At 37.9% G+C, this 14,584-nt stretch overlaps 1 protein-coding gene across 1 annotated transcript; it reads right to left on the bottom strand.

Annotated features, from left to right (window-relative positions):
* Positions 1–1,477: 1,477 nt before the first annotated feature.
* On the bottom strand, positions 1,478–6,312 carry LOC107554572 (collagen alpha-1(XXII) chain-like). The gene is made up of 10 exons (XM_016237132.1): positions 6,284–6,312; positions 6,032–6,155; positions 5,575–5,850; positions 4,811–4,891; positions 4,294–4,539; positions 3,877–3,957; positions 3,489–3,605; positions 2,305–2,349; positions 2,120–2,182; positions 1,478–1,897 (listed from the first exon to the last, which is right to left on the bottom strand). Exons 1-10 carry the CDS (start codon positions 6,304–6,306, stop codon positions 1,847–1,849), a joined length of 1,107 nt encoding a protein of 368 aa, XP_016092618.1. The 5' UTR covers positions 6,307–6,312; the 3' UTR covers positions 1,478–1,846.
* Positions 6,313–14,584: the final 8,272 nt, after the last annotated feature.

Raw genomic sequence — 14,584 nt, 5'->3', positions numbered from 1 at the left:
GCTGGCTGCCCCGAAGTCAAGCCCGCCGGCCACTCGGAAGTCGAGGCCGCTGGCCGCTGCTCTCTCAAGCCCGCCGGCCGCCCAGCAGCTAGCTCATGTCCCTGAACTCCTGGATATGGCACTTTCTCCTGAGTTCTCGGCACCTATCCTCTCCCCTGAGCCCGCTCCAGTGTCGGCTCCAGCCCCTGAGTCTGCTCCAGAAAGGGCTCCAGTTCCCACGTTCAGCCCTAGTGGGGCTCCAGTACCCACGTCCAGCCCAGGGAGGCTCCAGTTCCCACGTCCAGTCCAGGGAGGGCCACAATTTCCGAGTCAGGCCCACAGAGGGCCTCAGGGGTAGATATTTTCCCTAAAGATTTTATTTTGGGGGGGGGATTTTTTTTTCTGTGTCCTATTAATCTCCTCGTTTAGTTCCAGGTGTTCCCCATTTAGTTCCTGTATTTAAGCCCTGTGTTTTCCTGAGTCCTGCGTTCGGTTTCAAATGTCTACCCCATGTGCTACGTGTGTGTTCCCTGTTATTTTGGTTTCATTATAGTATTTCTGTTCTGGATCTCCCTCGTCTCCGCACTCCTTCGTCTCCTCACAGTAGTGCACTGTGACATTGTGAGGAGATAGGATCATTTTATATGATGAACAGATTTAACTTGGGCTCAATATTTTTGAAGATTATCCAAAGACTTGCGGGTTTGGAATGACATGAGGGTGAGTCAATGATGACAATTTCATTTTTTTTTGATGGGTTTGTTCTAAATCTTAAAGGGACAGTTCACCCAAACATTTAAATATTGTCATTTACTTTTCATGTTGTTCCAAACCTGTATGAGTTTCTTTCTTCTGTTAAACACAAAAGAAGATATTTGGAAGAATGCTGGTAACCAAACAGTTGATGGCAAATGTTGACTTCCATAGTATTTTTTTTCCATACTATGGAAGTCAATGGCTACCATCAGCTGTTTGTTTACCAGCATTCTTCCAAATATATTCAATAGAAGAGAAAAAAAACTTATACAGGTTTAGAACAACTTGAGGGTGAGTAAATGATGACAACATTTTCATTTTTGGGTGTACTATCCCTTTAAGTATAAGCAATATTAATTTTGTGTGTTTGTTTTGCAATTGTTAACCTGCTCTAGCACAGCATTTGCTTTTTGTAGGTCGCCTGCAGGAAATTCCACTGACCAATCCAGAATGCAACATTTTTCTTGCTGTGGGCGTCAACTGGCATCTAAATTTGGCCGAACAGTGACCAATCAGCAATGGAAATCTCAAAATACAACTCCTTTCCAGAAGTCTTAACAGATTGTGAATCAAAATATTCATCATACAAGTGAAATCTGGACATTTACTGATATTACAATAAGCACAGGTAAATGTTTAAATAATGGCAGTCGTCGTTCTATTGACAATACTACAGACATCTAATCTCCTGTACAAATCTCTGACCTGATAGAGGTTAATTATGATATTATTCTGAGGTAATTATGCCCTGGAGACTGGACGTCTCTCTGCTGAGCAGTGGAGGATGTCTGTTTTAAGCGCTATGAGTGGGTGTTCGGTGCGCAGCTTCTTGTTTTGCATATCCTGTGAGGTTGGAAGACCCATAATTCTGCATTTCAAAATAAGGTATTTTTATTGTTTTCATCCTCAAAAGAATGGCAGTTTCCACAGTTTTTCTTTTCTGCTATGTTCTTTTGTAATCCTAGACTTTGGACTCAAAGGAAGAATGAAGTTTTTGATGAACTGGGTTCTGGCTCGCACAAAATGACAGAATACACACGTGCACAAACAAACACACATATAGACTACACATTCATTATTTTGTCTATCTTGAGGAGTTTGGCTGTTAAATTCATGACCTTACCTTCTCTCCTCTATCACCTTTCATAGAGATTGCCTGACCCTGCAAATAATCAATCAACACCGATCAATTATTCTCCAGGCCCAGAGAGACAGAATCAGCAGAGATGGAAGTAGATCAAAATCGTATGAAAATAAATCATGTTTTTCTCTAACAACTATGCTGCAAGAAGCATTTCTAATATACATCAATGCTGTTTTACGTTCATATAAACAGTCAACAAAGCTATATGAAACGTTGTAAGTTATAATATGGATGCCGTACACGTTCTCCTTTCTGCCCTTTGGATCCTGGTGGTCCTTCTGCCCCTTTAAGACCAGGATCCCCCTGCAGATGCACAGTTTATGCAAAGAGCCTATGAGGAACCCACTGGAAATGCATCCAGAGGTGATGTGCAAAAGCATAATAAAGTCATTGTGTGATGCTGTGATACTGAAACATTATTTGACCTTTTCACCCCTGGGCCCCGTGGCACCCGGTAGCCCTGTCTCACCCTGTAGGATGGGAAAAATTGAGAGTGATAGCAAAAGAGACCGACATTTTGAAAGATAGAGGTCAGAAATAAAAGTGTGTAAATAATGAATGCATTACAAAACAGAACTGAATGCATTACAAAAGAGAGTTCAGATTAAAAAATTGATATCCAGCCTTATATCTTTAAATAAAAGTTCCAGGTTAAATAATAATAATAAAAAATATATCAAAAGTATCTGATACATAGTTCATGAACACAGAAAATAATTTTGCCAATATAGTGAATGTGTATATGGATTTTGAAAGATAGAGGTCAGAAATAAAAGTGTGTAAATAATGAATGCATTACAAAACAGAACTGAATGCATTACAAAAGAGAGTTCAGATTAAAAAATTGATATCCAGCCTTATATCTTTAAATAAAAGTTCCAGGTTAAATAATAATAATAAAAAATATATATCAAAAGTATCTGATACATAGTTCATGAACACAGAAAATAATTTTGCCAATATAGTGAATGTGTATATGACATGCATGGGGTTTAAAACAAAATGTGCAGCCAATTTTATTTTAATTATATATTCACATAATTTATATGAAATTAATGCTTAAATGAATACCAAATATGTTTCTTAAACTGTTGAAGTAATAGATTCTAATTTTATTATTTTGTTACTCCTTTTTTGCATCATTATAATTTTGTTTTGCCTAATTTTATATAATAACTGTACTTTTTATTAATTATTTTAATATGATTTTATCACACTAGTCTCATGTTAACGTGTTTAATGTTGAAGTCTTGTGACAACAGCAGTGTATTTATTTAGAGTTTATTCCAGTGCAAAGTCTTGTCCCATAGACTTCCATTGTAAGTGCATTACTATACATTTTTAATTGTTTTTACAAACTAAGGTGAAGCTGAGCTGAAATTATGGTCACAGACGGTGTTAATAGAACCTAAAACATTTCTTTAATATTAACATGACCAAAATTTCTTCAGCACATGACTTCAGAAATGAACTATTTAGCCTTTTCTTGCTCATATACTGTAAATAACTTTGATTCCTTTATCATAAGGCTGATATTAAATTTTTTGCATGTTAAACATGGGGGTTCACCGGCTTTAGAGAGTGTGACCTTTGACCTGGAAGGTCTTACCCTTTCCCCTGCAGGACAGGAGCAGTTGACGACGGCTGGTTTCTTCTGCTCAGCACTTGTTGGTTTTGGGGTGGGCAGCGGGAGTGGAGGGGCTTCAGTCACCAGAGATTGTTCACACTGAGTGAGAAGAGAAAGTGAACAAGGAAACGGAAAGAGACTGAGCGTGTTATGAAAGAAAGAGAGAGGAAAGGAAGAGGACGCATCAGATGTCCAGTATTATGAGCAAGACATTCTGGATGCTGGACAACGAATATTCCCCATCTTCATCAAGGACTAAAGAAAAAGACCTTTGAGCCCTTTGGAGAACTTGTCCTGTTTGAAACTGCATGTTTGTCCAGGTGATGACATAATGAGAATAAATATTTGTATGCGAGTCAAATGTACTTACTGGGCCACCAGGAATATCGCAACACGTCTCTTGCTCAGACTGTTTACCATCACAGTAGATCAACATCCTCTGGAGGTCAAACTATAGAGAAAACACAGGAACTGGATGAATTAGTCATGATTTTGGTTGACTTAAAACTTCATGAACATCACCATTCAAAAGTTTTGGGTCAGTAAGATTTTTTATTGTTTTTTAAAAATGTTTTTATGCTCAACAAGCATTTATTTGATTAAAAATACAGTAATATTTTGAAAAAAAAAATCAAATTTAATATAATTAATGTGATTTTATTTAAATCTCTCCCATCCTACAGGTTCCTATCATCAATACTGAAACCAGTTGTGCTGCTTAACATTTTTGTGGAAACCATGATACAAAATTTCTTCAGCACATGACTTCAGAAATGAACTATTTAGCCTTTTCTTGCTCATATACTGTAAATAACTTTGATTCCTTTATCATAAGGCTGATATTAAATTTTTTGCATGTTAAACATGGGGGTTCACCGGCTTTAGAGAGTGTGACCTTTGACCTGGAAGGTCTTACCCTTTCCCCTGCAGGACAGGAGCAGTTGACGACGGCTGGTTTCTTCTGCTCAGCACTTGTTGGTTTTGGGGTGGGCAGCGGGAGTGGAGGGGCTTCAGTCACCAGAGATTGTTCACACTGAGTGAGAAGAGAAAGTGAACAAGGAAACGGAAAGAGACTGAGCGTGTTATGAAAGAAAGAGAGAGGAAAGGAAGAGGACGCATCAGATGTCCAGTATTATGAGCAAGACATTCTGGATGCTGGACAACGAATATTCCCCATCTTCATCAAGGACTAAAGAAAAAGACCTTTGAGCCCTTTGGAGAACTTGTCCTGTTTGAAACTGCATGTTTGTCCAGGTGATGACATAATGAGAATAAATATTTGTATGCGAGTCAGATGTACTTACTGGGCCACCAGGAATATCGCAACACGTCTCTTGCTCAGACTGTTTACCATCACAGTAGATCAACATCCTCTGGAGGTCAAACTATAGAGAAAACACAGGAACTGGTTGAATTAGTCATGATTTTGGTTGACTTAAAACTTCATGAACATCACCATTCAAAAGTTTTGGGTCAGTAAGATTTTTTATTGTTTTTTAAAAATGTTTTTATGCTCAACAAGCATTTATTTGATTAAAAATACAGTAATATTTTGAAAAAAAAATCAAATTTAATATAATTAATGTGATTTTATTTAAATCTCTCCCATCCTACAGGTTCCTATCATCAATACTGAAACCAGTTGTGCTGCTTAACATTTTTGTGGAAACCATGATAAATTTTTTCAGGAGTTTTGAAGAAAAGAAAGTTCAAAAGAATAGAATTCATTTGAAATAGAAGTTAACATTTTTTAGACATTTTAAAAAGTCTTTACTGTCACTTTTGATCAATTTAATGCATCCTTGCTGAATTTTAAAAAAAAATCTTTAAAAAACATCTTACTGTTATCAATTATTTAACCATGTATTTTAGAGACTACCATGATGGTATTCTCTGATGTAACATGCAAATATTATTATATATGAAAACTATAATCAATCAGTACCTTGGTATACCATGGTATTACAATTAGATACCATCATGGCACCATCACAGCACTTTTGTGCAAGCGAGACTTAATCTTGTATAAAATACATATACTGTAAATAAACCCCAACTGTTTGCTTACATCAATGGGAACGCTGTCATAGATTCTCTTGCCGATGACAGTCTTTCCCTGGATGTCGATGTCTTCTCTTTCCTCTATGGGTAGCGTCTCAATGTGCTTGCAGTCCAGGAACAGGGACACTGACTTGGAGTCCACCCTCATGCCGATCTTATGCCAGTTACGGTCAAACAGATCTTCCACCTCTGGGTTCTTAAAGACAGCCCGGACCGCGTCCTTTGTCAGGCCCACAGCGTTGTACTCCACCGCTTTGTTCTCCCCGTCCAGACGGATGGAGACCTGGAGGACATTCTCATTACAGCCTGATCAACTTACATTGCATTTACTGATATTTGATGTTATAAAGAATTTCAAACTGTTAAATTGATTTGAAAAACAGTACTTTTGAAGAGAAACTTAAATTTCAGTTCTGAATGCAGCCCTGTTGTTTCAGCCTCATTCAGAACTCATTAGTGCACACCTGCGGGATGCCGTATTTGTCATAGACCTGCCACAGGTACCAGTCTTCTTTACGAGAGGTCTTCCTGAACTTAAATGTGGTCACAAAGGCATATTCATCAGGCAGACCCTGAGGTAACACATCTCTACAACACAAGAAAAAGAAATATCTTGTTAAAAATATATATACCTTGTATATTGTCGGAAAACACATCATGTAAATGAAGTAAAAGCACATAATGTGATTTTTGCATATATTATTGAAATCTCTTACTCTGTCTGTTGGACGATGGGCATGGTACCGAGGCGGACATAGGGGGTCTGACCTGGCTCAAATTTTTCTCCAAGAAAATCTCTGACATTGAAGTACTCCATCAAATCAAATCCTGGAAAAAAAATGTATTAATTAATTAAGTTACTTTTCCTATTAAGTAAACTATACTGTTCCCTGAAGAAAATATATCCCTGCAGATTATTGTTCAAATGTCTTTCCATCAATGATCACTAGGTGGAGTCCATGAGACAGGTCAAAATGACAACATGCTGTATGAATTTTCCTGAATCCTTTCTGAACCAGAGGATTAAAATATCATAGTGCAATAAGTAAAAAAAAAGGCATATATGCAATGACATAGTTCTACTTTGTGCGAAGCAAGGTAGGTTTATTGATTAAGCACATTTCATACATGGAAGTAGTTAAAAATCCATAAACACAGATATAGAAATCAAGTTAATATTTAATATGACCAGTTAAAATACAAATTAACTCAAAAATTGCATGAAATAGGGGACCTGTACTTATATTATTGTAATTCTATATAAAGTGTAATAATAACTATATATATAATTATAATATAATTCTAAATATTGCAAAATAATTTACATTTATATATATATATACATTTATATATATATTTATATACATATATATATAAGGGAGACAAATCACAGTAAAGAACAAATTACCGCATAATCGATCACCTGTGTTTTCAGTGTTGAAGTATCTGTATTACAGTTCTGCAAGCAAAACGACACACCTCACTCGGGCCTTTTTCCACATTCACACAAAAAAGTCCATGCCTCTGGGATCAAACATGACATCATTGTTTGTTTAAAAATAGTAAAGTAGAGCTATGCTGTGTGTGTGGATATCAGCCCACTAATTAATGCTTCAGATCCACAGCCAACACTCATTAAACTGCACTTGCTGCACCAGATGTTTTTAAAAACCTTTCATGTGCAATTATGTCACTAGCTCTCCAGCATGTGTGTGTGTGTGTGTGTGTGTACTACTGAGGTTGGCAGTCCTGGCCTTCCACCCTATACTGTATAACTGTATAGATATATATATATATATATATATATATATATATATATATATATATATATATATATATATATATAAATTTTCTTGAGATAATGGTCAACTATACATTTAGCCTTATTTCACAAATATTTAATCACAAAATGCCACTGACCAATCAGAATCTAGTGATACAGAAATTCATGCAGAATGAAAAGGTATACATAAAAGAACGTAAAGGGAGACAAATCACAGTAAAGAACAAATTACCGCATAATTGATCACCTGTGTTTTCAGTGTTGAAGTATCTGTATTACAGTTCTGCAAGCAAAACGACACACCTCACTCGGGCCTTTTTCCACATTCACACAAAAAAGTCCATGCCTCTGGGATCAAACATGACATCATTGTTTGTTTAAAAATAGTAAAGTAGAGCTATGCTGTGTGTGTGGATATCAGCCCACTAATTAATGCTTCAGATCCACAGCCAACACTCATTAAACTGCACTTGCTGCACCAGATGTTTTTAAAAACCTTTCATGTGCAATTATGTCACTAGCTCTCCAGCATGTGTGTGTGTGTGTGTGTGTGTACTACTGAGGTTGGCAGTCCTGGCCTTCCACCCTATTATAGCGGCCAAACCAGGGCGCTCCTATAACCAATACATAGTCTGTTGCCATGACGATGCCAGCGGGGCCCTGGGCGTTGCCTAGGGAGGTAATTCAAGGGTCGATTTAGAAACACACTAATGCTGAAGTTAAACTTTTAAAAGAGCTCTGAGTACATGAAACGATGATGGTTTGTGTACATGATGCCTGTAAGGGTCATGTAGAGCGATCTCACTTTCACTTGATGAACTCTCATGTTGTTTTCTTAGGGCAGGTGTGTTCGTGTCAGCAAACAGAGGTTGTTTAAACTGTCTAGAGAGAATGATTATTTGAACTGAAGGATGTTTGGAGTTGTTTAACTTGGTGGTAATGTGAGAATGTGCCAGTCTAGGCCAGACGGTGTGTGCGAGTCTGTGTATGTAGTGGAGTAACAGGTGGCTGAAAATGTAGAAAGCGGATACTGTGTTAAGAGCAAAGTAGAAAAAGCATAAAACAACAAAAGCACTTTTGTTTACATCTTTGCATCTTTTTTTGCACTCACAAAGCACAAATCCCTCAAGGTTTCTGGCAGGCCAACATTAGAGGGCCGCTCACACATTGTCATGTTCCATCTGTGCTAGTTTTAAATTGATATCTTTGGCCGTTCCATTACATCTCAATGTTTTTGCAGTCTCTTGAGCCATGAATGCTGTTTCCAGTTTAAAATGGTTCAGGATTTTAAAACAATAGGCTAATTAGATTAGTCAATATTGAAATATACAGCAAGTCTGTTGTGAGCGCCCCCTTAAAGGAATAGTTCACACACACACAAACACATGATTCACAAGAGCTAATGCTGTTCAACATCATTGACATCAAACCTGGTAAGATTGTCAATGTTTGTCTGTTTGTCTTCTTATATATATATACAGTATACATACACTCTTATATCAAAAATCCAGTAAAAACAGAAATAGTGTGAGATATTACAATTTAAAATAATGTTTTTCTACTTTAACATATTAAAAATCTAATTTATTCCACACTGCTATATGCTATATATATATATATATATATATATATATTGTTTTGGTATTGTTTTTTTGATAAGAAGAAATAAAGTCATGCAGGTGTGGAACAACTTGAGAATGTTTTTTTTTTTTTTTACTTTAACTTGCTACTAATACAAGTGACCTAATTAAACTTTAATTTAATTAGTTCCTGAACTTCTGAAAGTGTTTCATCTTAAAAATTTGATTAATTTGGCCAGGTGTTCTCGTATGTTTAGTTTTATCGGTTTGATGTATTCATTCAAGCTATTTGTTCGATTTCACACCATGTTCAACTCTTTCTCAAGCTGTTCGCTTCTCATCAGCTCATTTCCACGACTCTCTGTTTGTCTCAGCATCTCCATACGCCAGGGCATGACTCTCTCCCAGTGGCGTTTCTAAGCCTGGAGGAACCTCGCATGGCAAGCAGGACCTGTAATTTAGGCCTGGCGAGTGAAAGCGTATATTATCACAACCGAGTCTTATTTTAAACAGTGAGAAAGTGAGGAAGGTTGGGTCAGTTCTGCGGCGCGGCACAGCTGAGTGCGTTATTACAACTCATCTTTGATCCGAGCACATGGGCACTTCTGCACACAACGCAACAATCTGGAAACCTGCCCAGTGTCACCGCATGAAAACTCTACGACTGCGTTTTAACACGGTCACAGTGCGTCAGCTTGACAAACGTCTCCGTGGTTAAAGTGCCTGATTGTCTTTGATCCAGACACATGCGCTAAACGGATGTCTTGGTGTTTTTGCACCTCAGCATCTAGTGGTTTTAAGATGCTGAAAAACAACGCATCTTAAGACCCCTGTATTATGTTCTATTTCATTGTACACAGTGCCAATCAAAGACTTCAGGGGACAAAAACTTGCAAAAAATTGAGGTGCTCTTCCGTGGCTTGGTACGCTTTCAACTCAGTCTCGAGCAAGACTGTTGGACATTCACATTATTATATGATTTGACTGATTTTTATGTAGAAAGGGCGGCAGCGCACCGCATTAAAAGAAATTATCATTCATGTTTTCATAACCGCTGGCCAAATTCAAAAACTAAACTAAAATTAAATCATTTTTGAGAGCAAGGGGGGCCCCTGGTGTTTCGGGGCCCTACGAAGCTTGCGTATTTTGAGTATAGGGAGGATCGGCTCTGATTGTACATAGGCTATATCAGGTTTTGAAACGCGCAATCTTTTGAAAATCTGCCGTGTCCGCTCCCGTTTAAAAAGTGCTGCCTCACCACGCGCATGCACAAGGTCATGAGTTCGACCAAAAACTTTTTATATAGCAAGATGTGTGCACTCATATTACCAGTGTTGGGGAAAGTTACTTTTAAAAGTAATGCATTACAATATTGCGTTACTCCATTAAAAATTAACCAATTGCGTTACTTGGTTACTTTTTTTATGGAAAGTAATGTGTTGCATTACTTTTGCGTTACTTTTTAATTCTGGACAGGGCTTGCTTGTTTGTTTTTAAAATAAAAAAGTAATATATTTGGCAAATATAAACGCCTTTTCACACCGAAAGTGAAATGAATAAGCCACAGGCTGAAGGGAAAGTAAATTTATGTCCGTACAGTAGAATGCAGAAGAAGAAATTTCAACACACTTCAGCAATAAAAAAAGACACACAAATGTGTGTCTAGAGTAATTTTTGCTTATTAGTACGGTTGAACTGGATCATCGAAGGTCAGAAGCAAAGACATTGGTTAATAGAATGGGATTAAATACATAAAGGATATTTGTGTTGTTTAACATTTAATTATTGCAGGTTTGTGTCATATTCTGAGTTGCATTATTATTTTTTTGTGCGTGAGCTGAATTAATGCATAATCATATTTATTTTAGAACTACAGTAACATCTGATTTCTCTCAACATGGAGACAGGAGAGCTGTCAATCAATACATTGGGGAAAAAAAGTAACTTGCGTTACTTATTTGAAAAAGTAACTCAGATATTCTCTTGTAAATTAAAAAGTAATGCGTTACTTTACTAGTTACTTGAAAAAAAGTAATCTGTAAAACGTTACTGCGTTACTTGTAATGCGTTACCCCCAACACTGCATATTACTATGAATGGAAGAACATGCAACACACAATATGACGGAACAAGTCCAAAGACAGGCGAGGAATCTAAAATTGCATCCTGAGTAGGTACTACATTTGAATTTTTAACTTGCTTTGTGACTATTAAAAAGTATGTTCTATATAGTATGAATATCGGTAGTATTAAAATTAGGGCCCGTTCACACCAAGAACGATAACTATATTAGCGATATCGTCTGTTTATTCTAAGCGCACGTTCCTCTGCCGCTTTAAATTCTCGTGCTCATTAGCAGGATTGATTCTGATTGAGTAGTCTCGCGTAGCCAGACCTTCAGACTGACTGCAGAAGGTCTGGGAACCTTGGCCGATTTGAATGGCAAGGACCGCCCAAGAGGCCATATGACAGACAGATAAAGCAACCAATCACGTTTCGGTTTGTACCGCATCATGTTTAGGGTCGTGGAAATGTCCCCACAATAACAGACCGTGTGTAAAACTTTTGGACGTATTTTAAAGATTATATGCCGTGAACTTTATATATTTCACATATTTTTAAAAATCCAGCGTTTAGTTGATCCTGATAAGCGCTCATTATCACAGTTGTAAACACGACAGCCTTCTTCTAACATGAGGGGGTTTGGCATCACGGCATATTTGTTTCCAGGCAGAACGTTACAGAAAGCGCTACGCATGTCTCCTGTAAATCCTGTATAATTCAACCAATCCGATGACGACGTCGAAACTCCCAAAGTGTTTCCAATTTTGTGTGCTGTATGCATCAGACATTCAGCCAACGGTCCGTGGGCATTATGTCTGAGGCTGAGACTACTGATTGGGTGTCAATGCTTTAATCATTCATCAGCTAGAAAAATTGTTCTGAAAGTGATTCCAACTATATCGTTTCTCTGTGCCTTTATCGTTATGGTGTGGAGAACGATTTTTAGAACTATCGTTATCTTTACAGTTATCGTTCTTGGTTTATAATGACTTATACTGTCTTTTTACGCGTTGCGTTGCATTGCATTGCATCGCGCCGCGTAAACATATACCCTGTCTGCATTTGTGATCAGAGAAATGACAAACAACAAGTGCTACTCTACACTGCCCAAAACTCGCGTTTGAATCATCAGTTGCAAATGATAAAAGAAAACGTACTTACGTGAGTCAGAACTACCAGCATTTTAGTCTAACGTTACTCTCCCAGGATCAGTAAACAGTCCTCCATATAATGTGCTGGTGATCCACAGCACTAAGTTGATGTATTTCCTCAGCGACCAGCACAGATCAGCTCTAAGCATGATGAAGCGGATATCGTCCTCTTTTGGAAGACCAAACAAAGTAGTTTCGCTTTCACAACAAAAAACACAGCGGCCTAGCGTGAGCGAAAGCTTAGCGTGAGCTGAAGCCGGGCAAGAGTGAGCTGAGGCGGAGGGGTCGAGAACGGCGGTCCAGGCGAAGGAGCGGTGAAAATGGTGAAAATTTACACAAAAACTAAAATGCTGTGGTCATTCACTCACTCTTGTGCAGTATGCTGTTATTTTTCTGTGAAACGCAAAAGTAGATGCTTTGAAGAATTTTCAGATTACTCTTCCATATATGCAAGAAAGCATAAAATAGCTATAAAATTATCATTAAGTTGTATGCTTTTTTTCAACTACATTTATGATATTTAAACAAAACAAATAAATAAACAATCTATGTTGGTCTTCAAAATAAAATTAATAAACAAGAATTGTTATTTTTGACTGAACTATTCTGATCAGTGTCCTGCTTGTTCTTGATGACAAACGAACAATTATAATGGCACCAAATGGCAAACTTTGGTTTTAGGATTCCTGGTGTAAAATCATAAACTAGCATTGGCTTCACCTACATTAACTCAGTCCAACCTGAAAGTAAAACAAGTGAAGGGGAATTTTTTGGAACATTCAAATTTAAAGTAAATGGTTTGTAAATGGCATTACGGTAGTTATTCCAAGGTTCCCATTTCAATAGAATAATGCACAAAATCACACTATAAAACTGAAATATACCATGGATTAAATGATAAAAAAATGTTCCATCCTCTTTCACTCTCTCTCTCTCCCACACACATGCACACACTCTTGGCATGAAGCAGGCAGACACCCAAACCACAGCAGCTGATCGCGTCCCTGACAATCGTGTATGATCAGAACCTGTAATTTTCTTTAATCGCTCCTATAAAAAGCGCTTTGTAGTGTTTAAGAGGCCTCAACTTCGCTTCAAATTCCACTTTACAGAGGCTGGGTCACTTGACACAATTACATCTCTGTCCGATACAGTGTCCTCAGTGTGACTCTCCCAAACACCCACACCCCCGCCCTGAGCGAGTTCCTGCCCGATCCAAACATCACCCTCCTGACCGCCAAAACATAAAGAGCTCAGCCGCCCACCCTAGGATAAATTAAGGTTGGAGAAAAGAGCACCTGGCTGTCTATATTTGTGATGTATCCGTTATGCGAGTCAAGTTATGTTACCAGTACAGCGGACATCCATGCATCATTTTCAGCTATTTACAATACCAAAAGTTTGGAATAATTTAGATTTTTGAAATAAGTCTCTTTATGTTCACAGAGGCATATTTATTTAATCAAAAATGCAATAAAAACAGTAATATTGTGATTAATTGTAATATTATTTGAATATATTTTAAAGCAACTGTTGGTTTTTTTTGTTTTTGTTTTTTTTACCTTGAAATATCAGTTCCAACTCGTTCTGATGGTATGCATATTCTAAAAATGCGAACAGCTTCTGTTTCTTTCCCATGCTAATAAGTTTGGTAAGCGGGAATGAAATTCTGCAAAAAAGGTGGATTGCTGTACGGCAGCAGCAAATTCACGTGTACAGCTCCACTGTCATTACCAGAGGCGGACTTAGTGATCGCGTTCAACAACAGAAACAAAGAAGAACAACATTAACAACAGGAGGATGGAGAACACTGTGATCGGGGCTGTGTTTTTGTTGTGTCTCGCGGGGTTTCACAATAATGAACATGGAAAGTCGACGTATATGTAAAGCGATTGAAAGAACGGAAAGGAGGACTAAGAATCTGCAACGACAACTGGCAGTGCTACATTTGCTACAAGTGCCTGCACTTCAGCGTCCATCCATCTATCGCTGTTCTCCATACTTGCGAAATAAGTTGACAATATATGTACAGTATGTTTACACTGCATTTTAAATCATGGCGGGTGAGGGCGTTTTTGTACGCGTTTGGCCAATCAATGTCTACTCACGTCACGATTAGTACCAGTTGTGCTGGTTAGACCCTGCTCCGGAGTAGGAGCTAATTTGGTTCTCGAAAAAGGCAGTCCGGTACTAAAATCGCACCCAGTTCCGGCGGTGTGAAAACGCCAAAAAGTGGGTAGTTCCACAATTAGTTCTGGTACTATGAAAAGGTTCCCGCGGTGCGAAAGGTCCTATTGTGCCCAACCCAAAAGATTCATCTTTGCGGATAGCATATCTGAATCCTCCAGGCAAGGGAGGGGCTTGATCAAATGTTTTCGCTGCTGTTTGAAATACCCATTAAGTTAATCAAAACCAGATTTAGGAAACCGGGACAACAGA

Source organism: Sinocyclocheilus grahami, unplaced genomic scaffold (genome assembly GCF_001515645.1).
Source record: "Sinocyclocheilus grahami isolate Dianchi unplaced genomic scaffold, SAMN03320097.WGS_v1.1 scaffold507.1, whole genome shotgun sequence".
Taxonomy (NCBI): domain Eukaryota; kingdom Metazoa; phylum Chordata; class Actinopteri; order Cypriniformes; family Cyprinidae; genus Sinocyclocheilus; species Sinocyclocheilus grahami.
Note: the sequence above shows the minus strand (reverse complement) of the source record. Positions and strands in the feature narration are given on the sequence as shown.

What these genes read in the sequence shown, in the direction of transcription:
- LOC107554572 (XM_016237132.1), bottom strand. Translation starts at nt 6,306, where the DNA reads ATGCCCATCGTCCAACAGACAGA. An exon ending in ATGACAGCGTTCCCATTGAT is followed by an intron (nt 4,892 to 5,574) that starts GTAAGCAAACAG and finishes TTTTCTCTATAG; the next exon opens with TTTGACCTCCAGAGGATGTT. An exon ending in CGGGGCCCAGGGGTGAAAAG is followed by an intron (nt 2,183 to 2,304) that starts GTCAAATAATGT and finishes GTGCATCTGCAG; the next exon opens with GGGGATCCTGGTCTTAAAGG.